Consider the following 26,986-nt stretch of genomic DNA (forward strand, 5'->3'; position numbering starts at 1 on the left):
AGCTGTTCCTTGAACAAGCTCCACATTTCCATCGTGCCCATCCCCTGCAGTTTTCCTCTTCATCCGATGCATCCTAAGTCTTGCCTCATCGCATCATAATTGCCTTTCCCCCAGAGATAACTCTTGCCCTGCGGTATATACCTATCCCTTCCCATCACTAAAGTAAACGTAATCGAATTGTGGTCACTATCACCAAAGTGCTCACCTACCTCCAAATCTAACACCTGTCCTGGTTCATTACCCAGTACCAAATCCAAAATGGCCTCTACTCTCGTTGGCCTATCTACATACTGTGTCAGGAAACTCTCCTGCACACATTGGACAAAAACAGACCCATCTAAAGTACTCAAACTATCGCATTTCCAGTCAATATTTGGAAAGTTAAAGTCCCCCATAACAACTACCCTGTTCCTATCCAGAATCATCTTTACAATCCTTTCCTCTACATTTCTGGAACTTTTCGGAGGCCTATAGAAAACCCCTAACAGGGTGACCTCTCTTTTCCTGTTTCTAACCTCAGCCCATATTACCTCAGTAGACGAGTCCTCATCAAACATCCTTTCTGCCACCGTAATACTGTCCTTGACTAACAATGTCACCCCTCCCCCTCTTTTACCACCTTCCCTGAGCTTACCGAAATATCTAAACCCCGGCACCTGCAACAACCATTCCTGTCCCTGCTCTATCCATGTCTCCAAAATGGCCACAACATCGAAGTCCCATGTACCAACCCATGCCGCAAGTTCACCCACCTTATTCCGGATGCTCCTGGCATTGAAGACACACTTTAAACCACCTTCCTGGCCGCCGGTACACTCCTGCAACTTTGAAACCTTACTCATGACCTCCTCACTACTCTCAACCTCCTGTATACTGGAGCTACAATTCAGGTTCCCAAGCCCCTGCTGAACTAGTTTAAACCCTCCCGAAGAGCATTAGCAAATTTCCCCCCCCCCCCAGGATATTGGTACCCCTCTGGTCCAGGTGTAGACAATCACGTTTGTAGAGGTCCCACCGACTCCAGAATGAGCCCCAATTATCCAGAAATCTGAAACCCTCCCTCCTGCACCATACCTGTAGCCACGTGTTCAACTCTTCTCTCTCCCTATTCCTCGTCTCGCTAGCACATGGCACGGGTAACAACCCAGAGATAATAACTCTGTTTGTCCTGGATCTAAGTTTCCACCCTAGCTCCCTGAATTCCTGCCTTACATCCCTATCCCTTTTCCTACCTATGTCGTTGGTACCTATGTGGACCACGACTTGGGGCTGCTCCCCCTCCCCCTTAAGGATCCCGAAAACACGATCCGAGACATCACGGACCCTGGCACCTGGGAGGCAACACACCAACCGCGAGTCTCTCTCGTTCCCACAGAATCTCCTATCTATCCCCCTAACTATGGAGTCTCCAGTGACTAATGCTGTGCTCCTCTCCCCCCTGCCCTTCTGAGCAACAGGGACAGACTCTGTGCCAGAGACCTGTACCCCATGGCTTACCCCTGGTAAGTCCCCCCCCCCCCCCCCCCCCCCCACCCCCACCCCCACCAACAGTATCCAAAGCGGTATACTTGTTTATTCCCCTTATTTCCCCTTTCTTTTATTTTGCCGTTCTTATTTTGATCCATGGATGATCAATGGACAAGTCTCATTAAGACAAGCAGCCTGTATCTTTAATTCAATCAGACGAATCTAGAAGTTACAGGAGAGATCACTTTGCTAGCCTGTGCTGGTTTGAATAGGAGACCACGGACCTGGCGGCACAGTGAGAGAGATAGGTTGGGACTCAGTTTAATTGATTGGCTGGTGGTCAATAAATTGGTCCAAAAGGAGATACTCCACCTGGTAACAGGTGGCGACTGGATTCCAGTGGAATGCTTTTCAGAGTCCCAAGCAGTTTCAGTTTTGATTCTGGCAGTCCAGGGGTAAGAACCTGCCAACTCTCCGCAGAAAAGCTGTTGTGATTGCAATCGCTCTCTCCAGAAAGACAAAGGCAGAACGGACTATATTTCTCTCCAGAAAGCCTGCGGTGAGTGCTATCCTTCATCAGAAATCCTGCTGTGAGAGCTATCCTTCTCCAGAAAGCCTGCTGTGAGAGCTATCCTTCTCCAGAAAGCCGGCTGTGAGTGCTATCCTTCTCCAGAAAGCCAGCTGTAAGTGCTATCCTTCTCCAGAAATCCAGCTGTGAGTGCTATCCTTCTCAAGAAAGCCGGCTGTGAGTGCTATCCTTCCCCAGAAAGCCTGCTGTGCCTGCTATCCTTCTCCAGAAAGCCGGCTGTGAGTGCTATCCTTCTCCAGAAACTACAGAGGCCTGAATACAATCCATGAACTAAAAGAAATGTTTGAAGAGAAGGTGGTCCTCCAGAAAAGCTGTGAGTACTGCATTTCTAAACTACAAAGAACTTGAATGAATGAATGATTCTACAGAGAAGGCCAGTATAGTCTGCAAACAGAGACTTTAACCTGCAAGCTTGCTGTGAACCATAATCTAAAACAAGATTTTGTTTTCCTTTCCACCCCTCTGTGTCGTTCTGTCCCATGTGTGTAGAGGGTGGGGAACAGGTTAAAGTGGGAATTAGGTATTAGTTAATAGTTAACCAGTTGTATTTGCTGCATATCGCAGTATAGTTCTTGTTATAAAAAAAACAATAATTGTGTTTCCATTTACAAAGCTAGTAACTGTAATTATTGGACAGCCAAAGGCCATAGACCTTGGGTATTTTGATAAGAATTATTGGTTGCGTCCGGGTGCGGCGATGACCAGCTAAGTCGCACGTTTCGGCACCTCACGTTTTAACGGACTTTTGGGCTCTTATCGGGAGCCCCAACGGCAATTTTCGAAGGCTAAACCCACTGTGAGGCGACATAGAAGGGAGTCCCCCCGGATGTGAATGGACAGAAGAGATAATAGTGGCCAGATTGCGGAGGATCCTCTGGAGCAGCGGCAAAGAAGGGAAGTGAGAAGCAAGATTGCGGTGGAGGGAGGCCAGTTGGTATGGGGCCTGGAACAGCAGGAGTTCCTCCGACGATGTGTGGAGGAGCTCAAGAAAGAGGTGCTGGCGCCGATGCTGCAGGCGATTGAGGGGTTAAAGGAGGCGCAGAAGACCCAAGAGATGGAGCTCCGTGGAGTGAAGGCAAAAGCTGCCGAAAATGAGAACGAGATACAGGGCTTGGTGGTGAAGACGGAGACGCACGAGGCACTGCATAAGAGGTGTATGGAGAGACTGGAAGCCCTGGAAAATAGCTCGAGGAGGAAGAACTTAAAAATCTTGGGTCTTCCCGAAGGGGCAGAGGGAGCCGACGTTGGGGCGTATGTGAGCACGATGCTTCATACCTTAATGGGAGCTGAGGCCCCGGCGGGCCCCCTGGAAGTGGAGGGAATGTATAGAGTCCTCGTGAGAAGACCAGAGGCAGGAGAAATACCTCGAGCAATAGTGGTGACGTTCTACCGTTACAAGGACAGGGAGATGGTCCTGAGATGGGCGAAAAAGACACGGAGCAGCAGGTGGGAGAACGCGGTGATCCGCATGTATCAGGATTGGAGTGCGGAGGTGGCGAGAAGGAGGGCGAGTTTCAATCGGGCCAAGGCGGTGCTCCACAAGAGGAAAGTGAAGTTCGGAATGTTGCAGCCGGCAAGACTGTGGGTTACACACCAGGGTAAACACCACTACTTTGAGACGGCAGAAGAGGCGTGTGCATTTATTGAAGAGGAGAAGTTGGACTAGATTGGAGAAAGAGTGTTTGAAATGAAGTAGTGAGGTGGTGGCAAGGGACTGTGAATCAGATGGGGGAAAATTTTCTTTCCTCTCGAAGGGGGGGGGGGGGGGAACACGAAGAAATGTGGGCGCCGGTGGGGAATGGGAGGGGGAAGGAGAGAGGGAGCTGCGCCATCAGGGGCGGGGCCGAGCGGGAAGCGCGGGCTTTGTTCCCGCGCTATGGAAATTGTGGCTGGAAAAGGGGGCGCAGGAAGGAGGGGGCCTCACATAATGGGAGGCTAAGGATAAACGGGGGAAGCCGAGGTCAGCCAGAGTTTGCTGACTTCCGGAAGCAATATGGGGGAGCAACTAAGCTAGAGAGGGATCTGGCTGGGGGGGGGGGGTAACTGGGTTGCTGCTGCTAAGGGGAAACGGGAGCTGTTACGGGATGGGATGGTCGGGACGGGAGGGCGCCGTCGGTGGGATAAGCGGGTGCGTGGGAACCGGGTGAGGAGCTGGTCTAAAAAAGGGGATGGCTAGTCGACGAGGGGGGGGGGGGGGGGGGGGGTAAGAGCCCCCCAACCCGGTTGATCACATGGAACGTGAGAGGGTTGAATGGGCCGATTAAGAGGGCAAGGGTACTTGCGCACCTAAAGAAGCTAAAGGCAGACGTGGTCATGCTTCAGGAGACGCACCTGAAACTGGCTGATCAGGTCAGATTAAGAAAAGGATGGGTGGGACAGGTATTCCACTCGGGCTTAGATGCGGAAAATAGAGGGGTGGCAATACTGGTGGGGAAACGGGTATTGTTTGAGGCGAAGACCATAGTGGCGGACAGTGGGGGTAGATACGTGATGGTGAGTGGCAGATTGCAAGGTGAGGCGGTGGTGCTGGTGAATGTATATGCCCCGAACTGGGATGACGTGAACTTTATGAAGCGTATGTTGGGGCGCATCCCGGACCTGGAGATGGGAAAGTTGGTAATGGGGGGGGGGGGGGGGGGACTTCAACACGGTGCTGGACCCAGGGCTGGACCGGTCCAGATCTAGGACCGGGAGGAGGCCGGCAGCGGCCAAGGTGCTTAAGGGCTTTATGGAGCAGATGGGAGGAGTGGATCCCTGGAGATTTACTAGGCCAAGGAGTAAAGAGTTTTCCTTCTTCTCCCATGTCCACAAAGTGTACTCCCGGATAGACTTCTTTGTCCTGGGAAGGGCGCTGATCCCGAAGGTGGCAGGAACGGAGTATTCGGCTATAGCCATTTCAGATCATGCCCCACATTGGGTAGATCTGGAAGTAGGAGAGGAAAAGGAACAGCGCCCACTCTGGAGATTAGATATGGGACTGTTGGCGGACGAGGGGGTATGTGTAAGGGTGAGGGGATGTATTGAAAGGTACCTAGAGATTAATGATGACGGAGAGGTCCAGGTGGGAGTGGTCTGGGAGGCGCTGAAGGCGGTGGTTAGAGGGGAGCCGATCTCCATAAGGGCCCATAAGGGGAAACAAGAGGGTAAAGAAAGGGAGAGATTGTTGAGGGAGATTTTGAGGGTGGATAGGCAATATGCGGAGGCTCCAGACGAAGGGCTATACAGGGAAAGACGGAGATTGCACATGGACTTTGACTTGTTGACCACGGCACAATGGAGGAAAGCACAGCGAGTGCAGTATGAATATGGAGAGAAGGCGAGCCGGCTGCTGGCCCAATAACTTAGGAAGAGGGGGGCGGCGAGAGAGATCGGAGGGGTTAGAGACGAGGAGGGAAAGATGGAACGGGGAGCGGAGAGGGTGAACGGGGTGTTTAAGGTATTTTACGAGAGGCTATATAAGGCTCAACCCCCGGAAGGGAAAGAGGGAATGATGCGTTTCCTAGACCAGCTGGAGTTCCCGAAGGTTGAGGAACAGGAGATGACAAGACTGGGAGCGCAGATTGAGGTGGAGGAGGTGGTAAAAGGAATTGGGAACATGCAGGCAGGGAAGGCACCGGGACCGGATGGGTTCCCGGTGGAGTTCTATAGGAAATACGTGGACCTGCTGACCCCACTTCTGACGAGAACCTTTAATGAGGCTAGGGAAAGGGGGACACTACCCCCGACGATGTCGGAGGCGACGATATCGCTGATCCTGAAAAGAGACAAAGACCCGCTGCAGTGCGGGTCATACAGGCCTATTTCCCTCTTGAACGTAGATGCCAAGCTTTCGGCCAAGGTGATGGCGACGAGGATAGAGGACTGTGGGTCCCCTGGGGTGGTGCATGATGATCAAACGGGGTTTGTTAAAGGGAGGCAATTGAATGCTAATATACGGAGGCTGCTGGGGGTGATGATGATGCCCCCACCGGAGGGGGAGGCAGAGATAGTGGTGGCGATGGATGCAGAGAAAGCATTTGATAGAGTGGAGTGGGACTACCTGTGGGAAGTACTGAGGAGATTTGGATTTGGAGAGGGGTTCATTAGATGGGTTCAGCTCCTGTACAGGGCCCCGGTGGCAAGTGTGATTACAAATAGGCAACGGTCTGACCACTTCCGACTATATAGGGGTACAAGACAGGAAGTCCCCTGTCCCCGTTACTGTTTGCATTGGCAATTGAGCCACTGGCCACAGCGCTGAGGGGCTCTAGGAAGTGGAGGGGGGTACTTAGAGGAGGAGAAGAGCATCGGGTGTCATTATACGCGGATGATTTGTTGTTGTATGTCGCGGACCCAGTGGAGGGGATGCCTGAGATAATGCAGACACTCAGGGAGTTTGGAGAATTTTCAGGATATAAATCTAATATGGGGGAAAGAGTGAACTGTTTGTGATGCACCCCGGGGAACAGGGCAGGGGAATAGACGATTTACCGTTGAGGAGGGTAACAAGGGATTTCCGGTATTTAGGGATCCAGGTGGCCAGGAACTGGGGAACCTTGCATAAGCTTAACTTGGCACGACTGGTAGAGCAGATGGAAGAGGACTTTAGGAGGTGGGACATGGCGCCCCTGTCATTGGCGGGCAGGGTGCAGGCGGTTAAAATGGTGGTCCTTCCGAGGTTTCTTTTTGTGTTCCAGTGCCTCCCTGTACTGATTACAAAGGCCTTTTTTAAGAAGGTGGACAAGAGTATTATGAGCTTTGTGTGGGCTGGAAAGACCCCAAGAGTAAAGAGGGGGTTCCTGCAGCGCAGTAGGGACAGAGGGGGACTGGCACTGCCGAGTCTAAGTGATTATTATTGGGCCGCCAACTTGTCAATGATATGTAAGTGGATGAGGGAAGGGGAAGGAGCGGCGTGGAAAAGACTGGAGATGGCGTCCTGTAGGGGAACTAGTCTAAAAGCACTGGCGACGGCGCCATTACCGTTCTCCCCGAAAAAATACACCACAAACCCAGTGGTGGTGGCAACTCTGAAAATTTGGGGGCAGTGGAGACGACATAAGGGAGTGACGGGTGCCTCAGTGTGGTCCCCGATAAGGAACAACCATAGGTTCGTCCCGGGAAGGATAGATGGGGGATTTAAATCTTGGCAGCGAGCAGGAATTGCGAAATTGAAGGACTTGTTCTTAGACGGGACGTTCGCGAGTCTGGGAGCACTGACAGAAAAATATGGGTTGCCACCTGGGAATGCATTTCGCTATATGCAAGTGAGGGCATTTGTGAGGCAACAGGTGAGGGAATTTCCACAGCTCCCGGCGCAAGAGATCCAGGACAGAGTGATTTTGGGGGCATGGGTGGGTGATGGTAGGGTGTCAGATATATATAGGGAAATGAGAGACGAGGGGGAGACGATGGTAGAGGAGCTGAAGGGAAAATGGGAGGAGGAGTTGGGGGAAGAGATTGAGAAGGGGCTGTGGGCAGATGCCCTAAGTAGGGTAAACTCTTCGTCCTCGTGTGCCAGGCTCAGCCTGATACAATTCAAGGTTCTACACAGGGCGCATATGACTGGAGCAAGGCTGAGTAGATTTTTTGGAGTGGAGGATAGGTGCGGGAGATGCGCGGGAAGCCCGGCGAACCACACCCACATGTTTTGGTCATGTCCGATATTGCATGGGTTCTGGGTGGGTGTGGCAAAAGTGATTTCGAAGGTGGTGGGGGTCCGGGTCGAACCAGGCTGGGGGCTGGCTATATTTGGGGTTGCAGATGAGCCGGGAGTGCAGGAGGCGAGAGGCGCCGATGTTTTGGCCTTTGCGTCCCTAGTAGCCCGGCAAAGGATTCTACTTATGTGGAAAGAAGCTAAGCCCCCGGGTGTGGAGGCCTGGATCAATGACATGGCAGGGTTCATAAAATTGGAGCGGATAAAGTACGCACTAAGAGGTTCGGCTCAAGGGTTCACCAGGCGGTGGCAACCGTTCCTCGACTATCTCGCAGAGCGATAAGGGAAAATAGGAAAGGTAGCAGCAGCAACCCAGGGGGGAGGGGGGCTCATTTGGGTCCTCAGGGGTTTTATGTGTGTGTTTATATATTAGTTATTTATATTAGATGTTACGAAGTTACTATTTTAGTTACTATTTCTGTTGTTTTTTATTTTGTTGTTGGCAGTTGCCGTTAGCATATTATTTATTTTTAAAAACGATCAATGTATATATTATTACAAAGTTGTAAAATGGGAAATTTTTGTTTGATCGAAAAACTTTAATAAAATATACTTATAAAAAAAAAAGAATTATTGGTTAATTCACTTGTTTGTGACTCCAGGACCAGTGGGGCTGGAATTGAGCACGTACCTGCCCAGGGGATTGTAATACTCCCTCAAAATTGTGTGCTCAAATTTCCAGAGTGGGACTTGAACCCACAACCTTCTGATTCAGGGTTGAGAGTGCTACCAACTGAATCAAAAATGAAATATCTTCAGAGGAAATTAAACAGCTATGAAAATAAATTGCCAGTAGGCCATATAACAATAATTCATTTTGAAATGCATGGTGCCAGATTTTGCCAAGTTCTTTAAAGATGACATATGGCAACATTAGAAGAAAAGCTTATTCAGGAGCAGAATTGCAGAGCTAAACAACACAGCCCACAAGATTACATGTGAAATAATCATACTGGTAAAAATCATACTGATTATCGTAGTTTATGTCAGAACTTCCAAGATCACTGATAGTTGAGTTACAACTAATATTACTTTGAAATTAGTGGGGCGGGGTGCTATCATTTTCTTAAATTTCCAATCTGAAGCAGTAGTAAATGAGCAAAAGGAAAGTTTTCAGGGATGAAATGAAAAATGAAAATGAAAATCGCTTATCGTCACAAGTAGACTTCAAATGAAGTTACTGTGAAAAGCTCCTAGTCGCCACATTCCGGCGCCTGTTCGGGGAGACTGGTACAGGAATTGAACCATGCTGCTGGCCTGCCTTGGTCTGCTTTAAAAGCCAGTTATTTAGCCCAGTGTGCTAAACCAGCCCCAGGTGTGATTTGTATTTACGAATGAGAGGGGCCATATTGTTGGAGAGGACAGTGTGAAACAGACTGGTAAGCACGAGGAGATACTTGTTAGGAAGGAAGATGTGTTGGGCATTTTGAAAAACTTGAGGATAGACAAGTCCCCCGGGCCTGACGGGATATATCCAAGGATTCTATGGGAAGCAAGAGATGAAATTGCAGAGCCGCTGGCAATGATCTTTTCGTCCTCACTGTCAACAGGGGTGGTACCGGGGGATTGGAGAGTGGCGAATGTTGTGCCCCTGTTCAAAAAAGGGAATAGGGATAACCCTGGGAATTACAGGCCAGTTAGTCTTACTTCGGTGGTAGGCAAAGTAATGGAAAGGGTACTGAGGGATAGGATTTCTGAGCATCTGGAAAGACACTGCTTGATTAGGGATAGTCAGCACGGATTTGTGAGGGGTAGGTCTTGCCTTACAAATCTTATTGAATTCTTTGAGGAGGTGACCAAGCACGTGGATGAAGGTAAAGCAGTGGATGTAGTGTACATGGATTTTAGTAAGGCATTTGATAAAGTTCCCCATGGTAGGCTTCTGCACAAAGTAAGGAGGCATGGGATAGTGGGAAATTTGGCCAGTTGAATAACGAACTGGCTAACCGATAGAAGTCAGAGAGTGGTGGTGCATGGCAAATATTCAGCCTGGAGCCCAGTTACCAGTGGCGTACCGCAGGGATCAGTTCTGGGTCCTCTGCTGTTTGTGAATTTCATTAATGACTTGAATGAGGGAGTTGAAGGGTGGGTCAGTACATTTGCAGACGATACAAAGATTGGTGGTGTTGTGGATAGTGAGGAGGGCTGTTGTTGGCTGCAAAGAGACATAGATAGGATGCAGAGCTGGGCTAAGTGGCAGATGGAGTTTAACCCTGAAAAGTGTGAGGTTGTCCATTTTGGAAGGACAAATATGAATGCGGAATACAGGGTTAACGGTAGGGTTCTTGGCAATGTGGAGGAGCAGAGATCTTGGGGTCTATGTTCATACATCTTTGAAAGTTGCCACTCAAGTGGATAGAGCTGTGAAGAAGGTCTCTGGTGTGCTAGCGTTCATTAGCAGAGGGATTGAATTTAAGAGCCGTGAGGTGATGATGCAGCTGTACAAAACCTTGGTAAGGCCACATTTGGAGGACTGTGTGCAGTTCTGGTCGCCTTGTTTTAGGAAGGATGTGGAAGCTTTGGAAAAGATGCAAAGGAGATTTACCAGATGTTGCCTGGAATGGAGAGTAGGTCTTACGAGGAAAGATCGAGGGTGCTAGGCCTTTTCTCATTAGAACGGAGACGGATGAGGGGCGACTTGATAGAGGTTTACAAGATGATCAGGGGAATAAATGGAGTAGACAGTCAGAGACTTTTTCCCCGGGTGGAACAAACCATTACAAGGGGACATAGATTTAAGGTGAACGGTGGAAGATATAGGGGGGTTGTCAGAGGTAGGTTCTTACCCTGAGAGTAGTGGGGCATGGAATGCACTGCCTGGGAAAGTAGTTGAGTCGGAAACATTAGGGATCTTCAAGCGGCTATTGGATAGGTACATGGATTACGGTAGAATGATGGGGTGTAGATTAATTTGTTCTTAATCTAGGACAAACGTTCGGCACAACATCGTGGGCCAAAGGACCTGTTCTGTGCTGTATTTTTCTATGTTCTATGTTCTATGATAGGGTCAGTGTGATATGTGGAGGCATATAACTTAAGGTTGCAGGGGGAAAGATAATCATCTTATTGGAGTCTAGAGATGGAGGATCCAAAAAACATGTATTTTTAATTGACAACTGGGCAGACAGAATTGAACAACGACGGAGTGATGAAAATGGTCAAAATTAGGATTTGAGGGCTTGCGGCAATTCTTGCAGATACGCAGGCTGAAGTGAGGAGACATAAGAAGGCAATGGCTCCTGTTTTAGGTCTCGGGGTATAATAAATTCTGAATCTTCAGGTGTACCTGCATATTTTTCATGATGGTAATGGAGAAACGTCTATAACTTAGCAAATAGTCACCTTGGTTGTAAGCTTTGTTCAGCACAGCATATTGAAACCAACCATTCAGTCATTTAACAGTATATTCATGCTGGAATCTTAATCTACAATTGGGCATCTTACTAAAACATCAAAGTGAGTTCAGACCTCTGTGGTCATGCCTTGGGAGTTGCATTTGACCACGTTTCCCTCTTCATACCTCTCTAGCAGTGATGAAACAGAGGCAGATAAAGAACTTAGGAAGAAACCTGATGAGTAACTAAGTAATCAAAGGAATAGAGAACGAGAAAAAGTTAAATTTAAGAAAGCAGTAAAAAGCGGTCACTAGGTTGAGGGCCAAGGAAGAAGGTATCTTAAATTACAATGAATCTAGCATCCACCACAGAACATGGTAGCATTCTTATTGGCCGCTCAGTTACTCTAAAGGAATCCAAGAAAAAAACAAATATGGCAAAAAATATGGCATCGAGAAATTGATGAGTTCAAAAGTAATGGTTACTTACACTTTCGATGACAGCATTTCAATCAGTTTTTCAAGTTATCAGGAACAGTGGCTGGATTAGGCAATATGACAGTGCAAAGATTGTATTTGGAACACAATGTTACAGCACCATCCAGTGGCAAAAATGAGTTCAACATAATCAAACCATACCTAATGCTCGAACTTTAAATAGGGCTTTTCCTAAAGCTTGTTAAATACACTTCCTGTGACAATGTGATTAATTAAAACTGTACCTCTTTGTAGAAGACATCGGAGTTGTTATGTACATCATAGGCCAGCAGGTTAGTCTGAGTGCCTACAAGCAACATGTCATGGCCATCGCTGGGGTTTAGTATTCCTGCAGTTATACAGCTGACACTTTGGTTTATATTCAAGAGGGAGGTATCAGAATCCAGGCCACCTTGCAATAATTGGTTGGAAGTAAAGCGCTGGCTGCGGGTATGGGGGTTATGGATAAAAACCTAAATCAAACATATCAATGGTTACTATTCACAGTGAACAATGGATACTGTGCTGCTTAAAGCACAAGAAATTACATTTCTGATTAAATATAAGATGTCTCTAAGATTTTTTTCAATGTCATGGCAGAAGAATGCAGCTGAACCATTTTAATGGTAAAAAAAATTAGAATAAAATTAATGCCCATTTCCTGAATCAATAATCCATTTGTCAGGATTTCTACAACATAACAGAAATAAGAAACATGTATGAAATATCATTCACGTTTATTCTTGGAGTCCACTCCACAACTAACTAGATGCTCTACATCACTAACATATCTCATAGATAACGAGGATAGTTACTATTAGGATCAAAATCATAATTCAATTATGCTCTGTTTGTTTGAAATATTTCCAATTAAAAGCTGATACAAAGCGTTTGGATAAAATGTCATGGCCAACAACAAGGGCAGCTTTGTCCAGGACTTCAAATATTGAAGCAGTGGCTTCATACCTAAAGAGGGGAAATTAGATTTACAGGACCTTCTGTCTGTTATAGGAAATAACATTACACATGAAACCTCTGCACCCTTCATTTAAAATAAAGAGAGAAAATACTTTTTTCCTTCGCAAGTAGTGAATTGCTATATAAAAACATTCTGGATTGGGGACAAGGGAGGAACAAGGAACAGCCATTAATCCACCATAAGTGTGATAAGGAAAATAAAACATATTACAGTAGGCTGCAAAAGTGAAAAGGCTTTGTTATGGGTCTGACACTATGAAAACTCACCAACTCGGTCCATGGCCATCTAATATCTTTGTTCCAAAGTCATCCAATTTAACATATTCTATTCCGTCAAGAGCAATTCATGCCGAGTCGAAGCTTCTGTTATGTGCACGTGTTAATTTTAAATTGAGATTTTGATTAGCCATTTGCAGTGGTTAGCATCGATGCCTCACAGCACAGGCACCCGATTTCAATTCCGACCGTGGTCTGTGTGGTGCTTGCATGTTCTCCCCCTGTCTGCGTGGGTTTCCTCTGGGTGCTCCAGTTTCCTCCCACAGTCCAGAGATGTGCAGGTTAGGTGGACTGGCCGTGCAAATTGCCTTAGTGTCCAAATGATTTGGTGGGGTTACAGGAATAGAGTGGAGGTTGAGGCCTAGCTAGGGTGCTCCTTCGGAGGGTAGGTGAGACTTGATGGGCCGAATGACCTCCTTCTCCATTGTAGGGATTCTATGGATTAAGGAATATGTGGCAACGGCAGATATATAGAATAAACTGTCTTGGGATTTAGCTCCTTGATCCTGTCCCACCCCATTCATTGAGATCACGCCTGGCCTGTGTTGCTACTTTGATTTATTCAATCACTTGTGACTAATTTAGTGAAAGGTGCTGCCTATAGTTAAGCCACACTCCGAATAAAAGCCTCAGCTTAGATGCATGCTAGGTGCAGTCCTATGAAATGCCTTAAAGAGACACTGAAAAGTAAAAATTTAGCCCCAGTTTTATGTCGTCATCCTACCTGTTCTTTTTTCAATACATGGACATCTGCCAAATACCTCAAGCCTAGATAAGAGCAACTATTGCCTAATGGGCATAACTAGTCATTTTTCACAGCTAAGCCCATATACTGAGTATTCAGTAACATAGTCCATTGAATGGGAAGCTGTTCCTGGAAGATCCTCTCCAAACCACACACCATCCACTGGATCAAATCCTGAAATTTCATTCCTAACAGCACTGTGGGTGTACCGACATCACATGGACTTCAGCAGTTCAGGAGGCGGTTCACCAACACCTTCTCACGGGCAACTAGGGATGGGAAATAAGTGGTGGCCCAGCTAACGACACCAACATCCTGTGATTGAAATTTTAAAAATGAGGAACAAGAGGATGCTCTTGCCTAATACATGATCTCAACTTGTTAAAATAGTCTGATGGCATTCCCAACCCTTGATGCTCGATGTGCTGGAAATACACATGGTGGGAATGGAGGAATTATTGTGCCAGCAGCTTTTAGACAGTTACTAATTTGGAAGCATCTTAAGGTTACAGTGGGTACTTTGCTTTTCATTACTTAACTCCTTATTTCTTCATTCACTCACCCACTTTCCCTTCACACACATACGTCACACCCATATTGCAGCATTTCAGTATAACATTCATAATGGCAGCCAACAATAAGAATGATTATAAAACTTCCGGTAGCGGCCATGACCTGCTAGGTCATGCGAACGGCAGCTCCCGCCGGGATCGGTGTTTCGGGCCGCTAAAAGGAGCGGCGGCAGTTAACAGGAGGGACTGGCGTGGGAACAGACGTGGGGGAGCTGGTGGATGGAGAGGAGCAGGAGCGGAGCCGGCAGACGCGCGGCCCCGGGGAAGAAGGTCGAGAAGGTCCGGGAGGACAAAATGGCAGCCGGAGAGGATCGGGAGGTGTGGGCCCTGTGGGCCAGAGAACAGCAAGAGCTCCTGAAAAACTGCTTCATGGAGCTGAAAACGGAGATGCTGGCCTCCATGGAGAGAATTGTGGTGACCCAGAAGGTGCAGGAGAAGGAGATCAAGGAGGCGAGGAGGAAGGTGGCGGAGAACGAGGACGAGGTCCTGGGCCTGGCGGTGAAAGTGGAGGCGCATGAGGCGTTCCATAAGAGATGGCAAGAGAGGCTGGATGACCTTGAGTGCAGGTCTCGGAGCCACAACCTGCGGATCCTGGGCCTTCCTGAAGGAGCGGAGGTGGCGGACGCGAGCACGTACGTGGCCACAATGTTGGGGACGCTGATGGGTGGCCCTTGGAGCTGGATGGTGCGCACAGGGTTCTCGCCAGAAAGCCAAGGGTAAATGAGCCACCGAGGGCGATGGTGATACGGTTTCAGTGATTGGCAGACCGGGAGCGAGGCCTGCGGTGTGCGAAGAAAGAGTTGAGCAGTAAGTGGGAGAATGGCGAGATCCAAATTTACCAAGACCTGGGAGCTGAGCTGGTGAAGAGGCGTGCAGGTTTTAACTGGGCGAAGGCGATCCTCCACGGTAAAGGGGTGAAGTTTGGGCTCCTGCACCCGGCGAGACTGTGGGTAACATACCAGGACAGGCACCACTATTTTGATACCCCAGACGAGGCGTGGTCGTTCATCAGGCAGGAGCTGGACCTGAACTAAGGGACTGCTGTATGGGGGGGGAAATGTGCGGGTGGGGAGGGATCGAGGGGAGGACGGCGGGTAAAGCATAAGTTTATGGGCATGTCTGCCCTAGTTTGGTTGGGCGTTCTGTTGTTTGTTTTGCTTGTTCTCCAGGTGTTTTGTTTTCCAGGTGTGCGGTACTAGGGAGTGGGAAACACCCGGGACGGGCTGTCCGGTGCACGGGCAGGTCCCAGATGGCGCTTGCTCCTCTACCCTGCGGGGGAGGGGGGGTAGGGCGGCACGAAGGAGGCAACAAGTTAAGGGTTGGTATATAGAGGTGGGAGCGGCCGGGGTCAGCATGGGTAAGCTGACTCACGGAAGCACAATGGGGGGAAACCAGAGCCAAGCTTTGCTGACTGAAGGGGAACCAGGTGAGGGGTATGGATGGAGAGTCGGGCGAGGGGGCCGCCGGGGGTAAAGCTGGAGGAGGGAGGCAGGGGCACGCAGTTGGCCGAAAAAGGGAGGTGGCTAGTCGGCGGGATGGGCCCCCCCCCCCCCCCCCCGACCAGGCTGATCACATGGAACGTGAGGGGCCTGAATGGACTGGTCAAGCAGTCCCATGTGTTCTCGCATTTAAAGGGGTTGAAGGCGGACGCGCCATGTTGCAAGAGACGCACTTAAAGCTCGCAGACCAGACGAGGCGAAGGAAAGGATGGGTGGGACAGGTGTTTCACTCGGGGTTAGACTCAAAGATCAGAGGAGTAGCTATTTTGGTCAGTAAACGAGTGGCATTTGAGGCAGGGAGCATCGAGGCGGATACGGGGGGGGGGACAGGTATATAATGGTGAGTGGCAAGCTGCAGGGGGCCCAGGTGGTGTTAGTGAATGTATATGCCCCGAACTGGGTTGATGCGGACTTTATGAGGCGCGTATTGGATAGGATCCCAGACTTGGAGATAAGTCACCTGATTATGGGAGGGGACTTTAATACGGTCTTGGATCCGAGCTTGGATCGTTCCAAGTCCAGAACGGGAAAGAGGCCAGCGGCGGCCAGGGCCTTGTGGGAGTTCATGGGCCAGATGGGGGGAGTGGACCCCTGGAGGTTTACGCGGCCAAGGATGAAGGAGTTTTCCTTTTTCTCCCATGTCCATAGAGTCTATTCGCAAATGGACTTTTTTGTGTTGAGTAGGGCGTTAATCCAGAGGGTGGAAGGGGTAGAATACTCGGCCATTGTGGTCTCGGACTATGCCGCGCACTGGGTGGACCTGCAACTGGGGGCGGAACGGGGTCAGCGCCCTCTCTGGCGACTGGATGTGGGGCTGCTGGCGGACAGAGGTGTGCGGGCGGATAAGGAGGAGTATTGAGAATTATGTGGGAGCGAATGACACAGGAGAGGTGACAGTGGCATTGGTTTGGGAGGCTCTGAAGGCGGTCATTAGGGGAGAGTTAATCTCCATTAGGTCCCATAGAAAGAAGGAGAGGGCGGAGAGGGAGAGACTGGTGGGAGAGATACTCAGGGTAGATAGGAGGTACGCGGCGGCCCCAGAGAGGGGGCTGTTGAACGAGCGCCGGAAATTACAGGTGGAGTTTGACTTGCTGTCCACAGGGAAGGCGGAGGCGCAGCTGAGGAAAGCGAAGAGGGCAGTTTATGAGTGTGGGGAGAGGGCGAGTAGGATGCTGGCGCACCAGCTGCGCAGGAGGGAGGCGGCCAGAGAGATTGGGGGAGTGCGGGATAGGGAAGGCAACATGGTGCTGAGCCCAGAGAGGGTCAATGAAGTCTTCAGGGAGTTCTACGGAAGGTTATACAAGTCGGAACCCCCTGGGAGGGGGAAGGGATGAGGCAGTTCGTGGACCGGTTGAGGTTCCCAAGGGTGGAGGCAGAGCGGGTGCAGGGACTGGGGGCCCCGATTGGGTTGGAGGAGGTAGTCAGGGGGCTGGCAGGCATGCAGATGGGCAAGGCCCTGGGCCCGGACGGCTTCCCCGTAGAATTTTATAAGAAGTTCTCGGAGCTATTGAGCCCGCTCCTGATGAGAACCTTCAGTGAGGCAAAGGAGAAAGGGATCCTCCCTCCGACAATGTCGCAGGCATTGATCTCGCTTATCCTGAAGAAGGAGAAGGATCCGCTTCAGTGTGGGTTCTACAGGCCGATATCGCTCCTGAACGTGGATGCCAAGCTGTTGGTAAAGATTCTGGCCACCAGAATAGAGGACTGTGTCCCGGGAGTGATTGGGGAGGACCAGACGGGTTTTGTTAAGGGCAGGCAGCTGAACGCGAATGTGAGGAGGCTCCTGAATATTATGATGCCCTCAGAGGGGGGGCGGGGGAGGTGGAGGTGGTGGCTACAATGGACGCGGAGAAGGCCGTTGACAGGGTGGAGTGGGAGTATCTGTGGGAGGCGCTAGGCAGGTTTGGATTTGGGGAGGGATTTATAGGGTGGGTCAAGCTGCTGTATCAGGCATCTGTAGCGAGTGTGTCCACAAACCGGCTACGGTCGGAATATTTCAGGCTGCATCGGGGGACGGGACAGGGGTGTCCCCTGTCCCCGTTGCTGTTTGCCCTGGCAATCGAGCCATTGGCCATTGCGCTCAGGACTTCGGGGGATTGGAGGGGACTGGTGCGCGGAGGGGAGGAGCACCGGGTCCACAGGGCTAAATCGCTGGCTTTGAAAGCAGACAAGGCAGGACAGCAGCACGGTTCAATTCCCGTAACAGCCTCCCCAAACAGGCGCCGGAATGTGGCGACTAGGGGCTTTTCACAGTAACTTCATTTGAAGCCGACAATAAGCGATTTTCATTTCATTTTTCATTTCATTTCTCCCTCTACGCGAATGACTCAAAGCCCCCGGGTGTGGAGACCTGGGTTAGCGATAAGGCGGGTTCCTCAGCCTGGAGTAACGCTCTTTGGAAAAACTTTCATAAAACATTTATTAAAAAAAAAAAGAATGATTATAAAATCCTATGGGGGACTTCCGGTGACAGCAGGCGGGAGGCAGCCGCGCGTTGTAGGGCTCCCGTTCAGGAACGGCATTGTCGGGGGTTAACACCCGGTCCTAGGGCCAGCGAAGGCACTAAAAGTCGGGAGACAGCACAGAGGAGAAGAATATCGAAGACCAGCAAAAAAACGGCCGTGAAAAAGCGGCTGAAAGTCCGTCGGGGAGGGGAAAGGTCACCGCAATTAAGTAAAGAAAATGGAGGCTGGAGCACCAGGGGAGGCCGCAGTGCTTACGGCTGAAGGAATAACTAAGGTGATGGCTGCGGAATTTGAAAAACAGTTTGCGAAATGCATGGAGACGGTGAGGAAGGAGATGAGGGAGGTTTTGAGTGTGCTGGTGGAGGAGGCAGTTTCCCTGGTGATGACGGCGGTGGCGAGCGCAGTGGCGGAGGTGCGAAAGCAAGCGGAGGCGCTGAAGGAAGTGGAGGAGACGTTATTGCAGCACGGTGATCAACTTGCCTCGATGGGGAAGGAGATGCGGAAGGTGATGGACATTAACAAGGATCTGCGAGGAAAAATGGAAGACCTGGAAAACAGATCTAGGCGACAGAATTTGAGGATTGTGGGGCTGCCCGAAGGAGTTGAAGGACCGAAGCCGACTGAGTAGTTTGCCGCGATGCTGGCAAAACTATTGGGGGAGGGGGAGGATCCCTCCCGATATGAACTCGATCGGGCTCACCGGTCGTGGAGGCCTGTACCAAAGGCGAGTGAGTCGCCAAGGGCAGTGACTCTGTGCTTCCGTAGGTACAGTATGAAGGAGAAGGTCCTGAGCTGGGCCAAGCAGAAGCGGGTGGTGCAGTGGGCTGGAGCTGGTATACGTGTATACCAGGACTTTACGGTGGAGCTGGCAAGGAGGCGGGCTGCCTTCAACCGGGTGAAGAGGGCACTGTACATTAGCAAGGTGCGGTGTGGCATTGTATATCCAGCGAAGCCAAAGAACAAACAAAGAACAAAGAAATGTACAGCACAGGAACAGGCCCTTCGGCCCTCCAAGCCCGTGCCGACCATACTGCCCGACTAAACTACAATCTTCTACACTTCCTGGGTCCGTATCCTTCTATTCCCATCCTATTCATATATTTGTCAAGATGCTCCTTAAATGTCCCTATCGTCCCTGCCTCCACTACCTCCTCCGGTAGTGAGTTCCAGGCACCCACTACCCTCTGCGTAAAAAACTTGCCTCGTACATCTACTCTAAACTTTGCCCCTCTCACCTTAAACCTATGCCCCCTAGTAATTGACCCCTCTACCCTGGGGAAAAGCCTCTGACTATCCACTCTGTCTATGCCCCTCATAATTTTGTATACCTCTATCAGGTCGCCCCTCAACCTCCTTCGTTCCAGTGAGAACAAACCGAGTTTATTCAATCGCTCCTCATAGCTTATGCCCTCCATACCAGGCAACATTCTGGTAAATCTCTTCTGCACCCTCTCTAAAGCCTCCACATCCTTCTGGTAGTGTGGCGACCAGAATTGAACACTATACTCCAAGTGTGGCCTAACTAAGGTTCTATACAGCTGCAACATGACTTGCCAATTCTTATACTCAATGCCCCGGCCAATGAAGGCAAGCATGCCGTATGCCTTCTTGACTACCTTCTCCACCTGTGTAGCCCCTTTCAGTGATCTGTGGACCTGTACTCCTAGATCTCTTTGACTTTCAATACTCTTGAGGGTTCTACCATTCACTGTATATTCCCTACCTGCATTAGCCCTTCCAAAATGCATTACCTCACATTTGTCCAGGTTAAACTCCATCTGCCATCTCTCCGCCCAAGTCTCCAGACAATCTAAATCCTGCTGTATCCTCAGACAGTCCTCATCGCTATCCGCAATTCCACCAACCTTTGTGTCGTCTGCAAACTTACTAATCAGACCAGTTACATTTTCCTCCAAATCATTTATATATACTACAAAGAGCAAAGGTCCCAGCACTGATCCCTGTGGAACACCACTGGTCACAGCCCTCCAATTAGAAAAGCATCGCTCCATTGCTACCCTCTGCCTTCTATGGCCTAGCCAGTTCTGTATCCACCTTGCCAGTTCACCCCTGATCCCGTGTGACTTCACCTTTTGTACTAGTCTACCATGAGGGACCTTGTCAAAGGCCTTACTGAAGTCCATATAGACAACATCTACTGCCCTACCTGCATCAATCATCTTAGTGACCTCCTCGAAAAACTCGATCAAGTTAGTGAGACACGACCTCCCCTTCACAAAACCGTGCTGCCTCTCACTAATACGTCCATTTGCTTCCAAATGGGAGTAGATCCTGTCTCGAAGAATTCTCTCCAGTAATTTCCCTACCACTGAAGTAAGGCTCACCGGCCTGTAGTTCCCGGGATTATCCCTGCCACCCTTCTTAAACAGAGGAACAACATTGGCTATTCTCCAGTCCTCCGGGACATCCCCTGAAGACAGCGAGGATCCAAAGATTTCAAGCCGAGGGTGACTTACAAGCTCAGGAACTTTTATTTTGGAACGGCGGAAGCAGCGGAGGAGTTTGCGAAGGCAGAAGGACTGTGGCAGAACTGACAAAATGAGAAATGGCCATGTGCCGATGTAACCTCATGACTGTATTTTCTTCTTTTTTGTTTCACTGCGTGCGGGTGTAGGGGCTAAAGGAGCCAATGTTGTATATATTTGGACAAGGGAAGGGATGGGGCTTTCACTCGAAATGAGGGCTCTTTGGGGTGTAGGTGGATATGCTAAAAGGGGATCTCTGGGCTTTCCTAGGGCCGGGCAAGGGGGAAAGGGACCCAGGCGGGGGCCTCCACACTGGCCGGTTTAAGCCGGCCAGTGAACGGGAGTGAGGTGGGGGAGGGGCTGCAGCCATCGGAGCCTGGCAGAACAGGGTCAGAGTGGTCTAGCCGGGGTGGAAAGTTGGGGGGAAGGAACCGAGGTTGGGAGGAGGAGTTTTACAAGAGGCAGTGGACGGGAGGAGCTGGAGACTTTGGGGGGGGGGGGTGTACAACTCTTGGGTATCATGCACGGTACTCTTTCAGAGGCTGGATGGCATTGAGTGTAGGGGGAAGGGGGAGTGGTCTCTATAGGTAAATGGTGACCATGGGCGGTCCCGGACTCCTTTTCCTTTTTCTCTTTTGTTTTCTGTTTCCACCGTGGGAGGGTTTGGTTTATTGGATGCATATATTGACAGGTGGGCCGTTGTTTGTGGTGGTGGGAGGATGCGATCATTGGTATTGTTAAGGGGATTGATTTTGTATTTGTTACCATTTACTGTTTGTGGATGGAGTGTAAATGTTTGAAGGAAAATGAGAAAATGTAGAATAAAATATATATATATTTTTTAAATAAAAAAATTAAATCCTATGCTTTTTATTGAATTAATTTGTTGACTAAATTGTGACTAGTACGCCCAGGTTGTTGAAAATAAAACAAGTTTGTGTTTTAGCAGCAATAAAACGAGTCTTTCAGGTTTTAACATCCACATATTACAGTGACTGATTTTTAACCGATAGTGGTTCAAAAGCTGCATTGGTAGTTATGTTGCACCAGCCAATGTCCTGAGACTCGAGTCCCTTCCAGACAGAAACAGCTCTTCTTTTTGTAAACCCCACCCCCCTCTTCATTCAGTGTCTTTCCTGATAGTTAACTCTCTGCACTGAGTATCCTCCCTGACAGTTTTCCTCATTCAGTGTCTTTCCCAATAGTTACTGCTCCTCACCCCAGTGTCCCCCCGGATAGCTACTGTTTCTCACTCAGCGTTTTCTTTGATAGTCCCAGCCTTTCACTCAGTGCTCTCGCTGATGCAAAGCACCAGGCCTAAGAGTAAATATTATTTATGGCCAAGGTACGTCTTTCTTAGCTTCTGTTATGTGCAAGAGAGCTGTGCATACACTTTTATCTTATTTTTCTTTTCCTTGGCCCATCTTCTGTTCTTTCCTGTCATCTTTCATTTCTACCCTCTTGAACAATTTTGTCCTCACAAATTCCCTACTTCACCCATAGCTACTCCTCCAGCTTCCAAACTTCACAGACTTGAATCTGCCATGGGGTCCGTGGCTATGCTGTGTGCCTCATTTGGCTTTTGCTAATGGATTCCATCAACCTCTGCCTCTTTATGAGCAGCAACCCCATCCTTCTCTGTCACCAACCTCCCACCCATCACACCCGCTAGGGATTAACCCTACTAATTTCTATTTTAGCCCACTGACTCCTTTGGATCCTATCAGTGACTGTCTCTGCAAATCCCTCCAAATTTCTATTCACTTGCGAACAAATACTCTTGGAATCCAAACCTTCTTGTGAATTATTGCGTTGACATTTGGAATTGATGGAAACTTGGTTCTTGAGTGGCTACACTTGGTGGGATACTAAAGCCTCCCCATCACACCAAAATTTGCACTGCTTACCTCATTCCAAATGGGGAGGCCCAGGATAATCCTAACAACCGTCTCCTAAACCCTTTTTTTGCACCCATCTATCCTCACCTCAGATAGGTCTGAAGTTCTTACAAGTTTCCTTGACAATAATATTGAGACTATCCATTCAACTGCCTCACTTTCACCCAAATTCACCAAACAGAATCCCATCCTGACATCCTCTTTTTTTTTCTCATCTACATATTTAAGTTTTTCTCCGATTTCTCTGCATGGCTTCTCCCAAGGTCACCCACTGTTCCCAGGACCTGCTAAACAGCTTAAACTTATACAGCCTTTAACATAATATTATAGCACCTTTAAAATAATAAGATGCTGCAGGGCACTTCACAGAGGCATTTTAAACCTAAACATGATATCAACCCACATAATGAGATACGAGGACCAATGACAAAAGCTTGGTCAAAAGGGTAGGTTTTAAGGAGCATCTCAAAGGAGGCAAGTGGGGTGGAGCGATCATTGAGTCACAGAATTTACAGTGCAGAAGGAGGCCATTCAGCCCACCGAGATATAGGGAGTAAATTCCAGAACCTTAGGAGTGAGGCAACTGAAGGCACAGCCCCCAAAGGGTGGAGTGATTAAAATCAGGGATGGTCAAGAGGCCGGAATTGTCGGGTTCTGAGGAGGGGCCAATCCATGGATTCGGAACTAAAATGCTGACCTTCCTCTCCTGATCAGTGTGCTAGATGACCTTGTAAATATTTCTTAGTACCGTCACATCTCTAATCTCCCTTTCATCAGGTACCTGAGTGTGTTGTCACCTCCCAAATCCAGGTCCAACTTTCCTGCAAATCAATTTGAATGTCTCTAATCAGGTGTCCTTCCCTGGTAACACACCAAAATCATCACAAATTACATTCTCTACGACTGTGATCATGTTATTTAGATTTCCTTGACTCTGCAGCCTTTAACTCAGTTGACCGTACCATTCTATTCCTTTGCCTTTCTTCTCCATTGTCTAGCTCAGTGGAACTATCCCTGCGTGATTACAATCATACCTTTCTGATCACAGCCAGAGTAACTCTATCAATGATTTCTCTTCCAGGTTTTGCAGTATTAATTCCGGAGTCTCACCCTCATCTACATGCTTCCACTTGAAAATGTCATGCACGAGGGCAGCACGGCGGCGCAGTGGTTAGCACTGCTGCCTCACAGCACCGTGGTCCCAGGTTCGATCCTGGCCCTGCGTCACTATGGAGTTTGCACATTCTCCCCATGTTTGCGTGGGTTTCACCCCCACCACCCAAAGATGTGCAGGGTAGGTGGATTGGTCTCGCTAAATTGCCCCTTAATTGGAAAAATGAATTGGGCACTCTAAATTTTTTTTTTTTTTTTTAAATGCCATGCGCAGACATGAGGTCAGTTTCCGTGCATATCTCAACAATATTTCCTGTTCTCTTGAACCCTCCACAGCCCATGTTGTCAAAATGCTTATCCAACATCTAGTCATGACAGAACAGCAATTCTCTCCAAGATAGCCATTGTCTCCTTTTTTGGGCTACTAACGCCGGCTGAGTGAAAGGAAGTGAAGGCATTAGCAAGGAGTGCAGTAAAGATTCATAAGAATGGTTACAGGGATGATAAATCTCAGTTATGTGGACAGGTAGGAGAAGCGGTGGCGGTTCTTCTAGGAGAGAGAAGATTAAGAGATTTGTCAGAGATGTTCAAAATCACATGGGATCTGGACAGAATAGAAAGGGAGATACTGTTCCCATAGGCAGAAGGATTGAGAACCAAAGGGCACAATTAAAAGTGATTGGGAAAAAAGGTTATGGGTACATGAGAATAAAACATGTTTTACGCACTGAGTTGCTCGGATCTCAAATGTAGTGCCTGAGAGTATGGTGCAGGTAAATTCAAACAAGCTTTCATAAGAGAACTGGACAATTATCTAAAAAGAAAAAAAATGCAGGGTTATGGGGGAAAGGCAAGCTAGTGTGGAAGCAGCATCTGGCAGACAGCTACCACAAACACAACAGGCCAAATGGCCTCCTTCTTTGTTGTACCATTTCTGATTTTGTGTTTACAACATCAGCTTCATTTTAGATGCTGGAGTTGAGGTTCCAATTCAATATCCTCTCCATCACAAAGACAACCTACTTTTGTCTCCACTTTGGTCCTTACTTTAGCCCATTTGGTGGTTTATCCATGCTTTTGACATCTGCAGACCCGACTTTTCTATTACTCTATTGGCCAGTCTATCACCCTACACACTCTATAAACTTATATTCCACAATATGTTCCACTTAACGATCACCCTTTTGCTTGCTGGCCATTTGCCGACTACTTGTCTTCAAATGTCTCAAAATGTTTGTGCTTAAATCTTTGTATGGCCTCATCATCTCTCTATTTCTACAACTTCCATCCGCCCCATAACTGACTCCCCAAACTCTCTCTTTCTTGGCCGCTGGCTCCTTTGCAGCTCTGTTCCCTTTGCACCCCAAAACCTCTGTAACTAACAACTATGCCTTCAGCTCTCTCTGCCTCACACTGTAAATACTTCTTGCAACCCCTGGTTCCCCTTGAGACCTTCCTTACAAATTTGCTCTTCAAATGGTTACACTCCCAATATCTCCTTTGTGGCTTGTCATTCACATTATTTTTCTAATGCCTCTGCAATGTGTCTGGAACATTTTTTTTGATTTTGAAAAATATATGAATGCAAGTTGGTATTGTTGTTAATAGATCCATCTCTTTTTTATGGCATTGCAGAGAGCTACAGTTCTCTATTTGGTGCCCCGACTTAGATTTACAGGCCCCGTTTAGTGCTTGCATCAAGTTATAGCCCCATACTAACAGTTACAATTCCTCCAAAAGTGATGTTAGTTTGAAGTGTTGCATTACATTGGCAACCTGGGCAGCAGATTAAACAAGGTTATGTGCTGTCATATTTGCAAATAATACCCTCACTGATTGAACAACTCCATATGTTTTAATTTGATGTTAAGGCTCATAAATCAATCAGTTGATTGTTACAGATTCAGTGCCCGACTGCTAATTACAGCCTCTCCGTGAAAATACTTTGAATGGCAGTACCTTGCCAGCCTGGGTAGCAGCAGTTAAACAGGGATGTATGCCATCGTATTTCCCCACAGTTACCATTCGGGGGTTAATTCTGTGGTTTAACTTGAGGGTGAAGACTGGGACAAGCATGGCTGCCACCTGCAGATACAAAAGTAGATAAAGCAACGACATTCGCGAACAAAAGGTATCTAGGGAAAAATAGATGGATTTTTGCCAAAGAATAGCAAAATCATTACCCAACGGCATAAGAAATATACAGTACAAGTCAAGGGCCTCAGGATATAGAAACGAACCTCAGACTTTACAACTAGGTCCATTCATTGTAGAATTATTCTCTTGAACCCTCCACAGCCCATGTTGTCAAAATGCTTATCCAACATCCAGTCATGGCTGAACAGCAATTCTTTTCCTGTACCTTTGGCAGCAATTCTATTCCTATTTTGGCCACTATCTCTGGCTCAATGAAAGGAAGTCCTTAGTACATTTTCTGTTCATATCACCACTGGTTAAATGCAAAGAAAGACAAGCTGAAGATATACAACAGGAATTAGTATATCTACGAGTATAGAATATTATGGATTAAGGTGATGCGTGAAATTAAGAGTACAGCAGAAGAGATATTTTAAAGTAACAAATGAACATTTGCTGAGTGATGTCGAATTGTGAACACAGGGACGATTGGGGTTTCCGTTGCTTTATAAGTTCAGGTCTTTTGCTATCGTTTGCCCCGGGAAACACAACTTCCATGTATGCAAATACAATTGGGGATTCTTGACACTGTTCATCAAGCTTAAATACTTTTCTACATATGCATGATTGCGATATCCCCAATTTTAGGAACGTGATCCAAGTCTGAAAGGATTCTGTCAAAACAAATAGTTCTGGTAGACATTGAGATAGTCCTGTGTGTGGATGGGTGCGTGCGGGGCTCGCTGTCCATTATCCCAGCAGGGGATCTCTCCGGGCGACGCTCCATTTCCAGCAATTCGAGTGACCCCTGAACACGAGCAGCTGCAGTGTCAACAACTGGTCAGTAAACCCACCTTTCTCACCACACACCCACCCCAACGCCATCCTGTTTTACCTTTACTCGGCCGGCCTGGATTTCTCTCTCTCTGCCCCGCTCTTCCCGGCCTAGATTTCTCTCTCTCGGCCCATGTCCCCTACCCGCCCCCCTGGATTTCTCTCTCTCGGCACCGCTCCCCCACCTGTATTTCTCGCTCTCTCGGCCCCGCTCCCCCACCTAGATTTCTCGCGCTCTCGGCCCCGCTCTCACCGGCTTGGAGTCCTCTCTCTCGGCCCCACTCCTCCGCCTGGATTGCAGTCTCTCGCTCTCTAGAGCGGCGTGTCTGTTGCTAACCAATGACGTACGTTAGAGGGTCACGATCAGTGGCCCCGGGGGAGGGGTTGATCCCCGTTACCCAGAGCGACAGGAGTCGGACTCAAAA

General features: G+C 48.6%; 1 protein-coding gene across 2 annotated transcripts in view; it reads right to left on the bottom strand.

The window, feature by feature from the left end:
- Positions 1–26,986, bottom strand: part of bbs2 (Bardet-Biedl syndrome 2) — a 140,338-nt gene extending 113,352 nt beyond the window's left edge. The window contains exons 1-3 of one of the 2 annotated variants that reach the window (XM_072518533.1): positions 26,815–26,986; positions 25,551–25,676; positions 11,805–12,032 (exon numbers count right to left, since the gene is read on the bottom strand). In XM_072518533.1, the coding sequence (XP_072374634.1) occupies positions 11,805–12,032; positions 25,551–25,667 (345 nt within the window). In that variant the 5' untranslated portion in view covers positions 25,668–25,676; positions 26,815–26,986. The remainder of the gene's footprint in view (positions 1–11,804; positions 12,033–25,550; positions 25,677–26,814) is intronic. The other variant, XM_072518534.1, reaches the window with a different exon arrangement.

This window comes from Scyliorhinus torazame, chromosome 10 (genome assembly GCF_047496885.1).
Source record: "Scyliorhinus torazame isolate Kashiwa2021f chromosome 10, sScyTor2.1, whole genome shotgun sequence".
In the NCBI taxonomy this organism is placed as follows: Eukaryota; Metazoa; Chordata; class Chondrichthyes; order Carcharhiniformes; family Scyliorhinidae; genus Scyliorhinus; species Scyliorhinus torazame.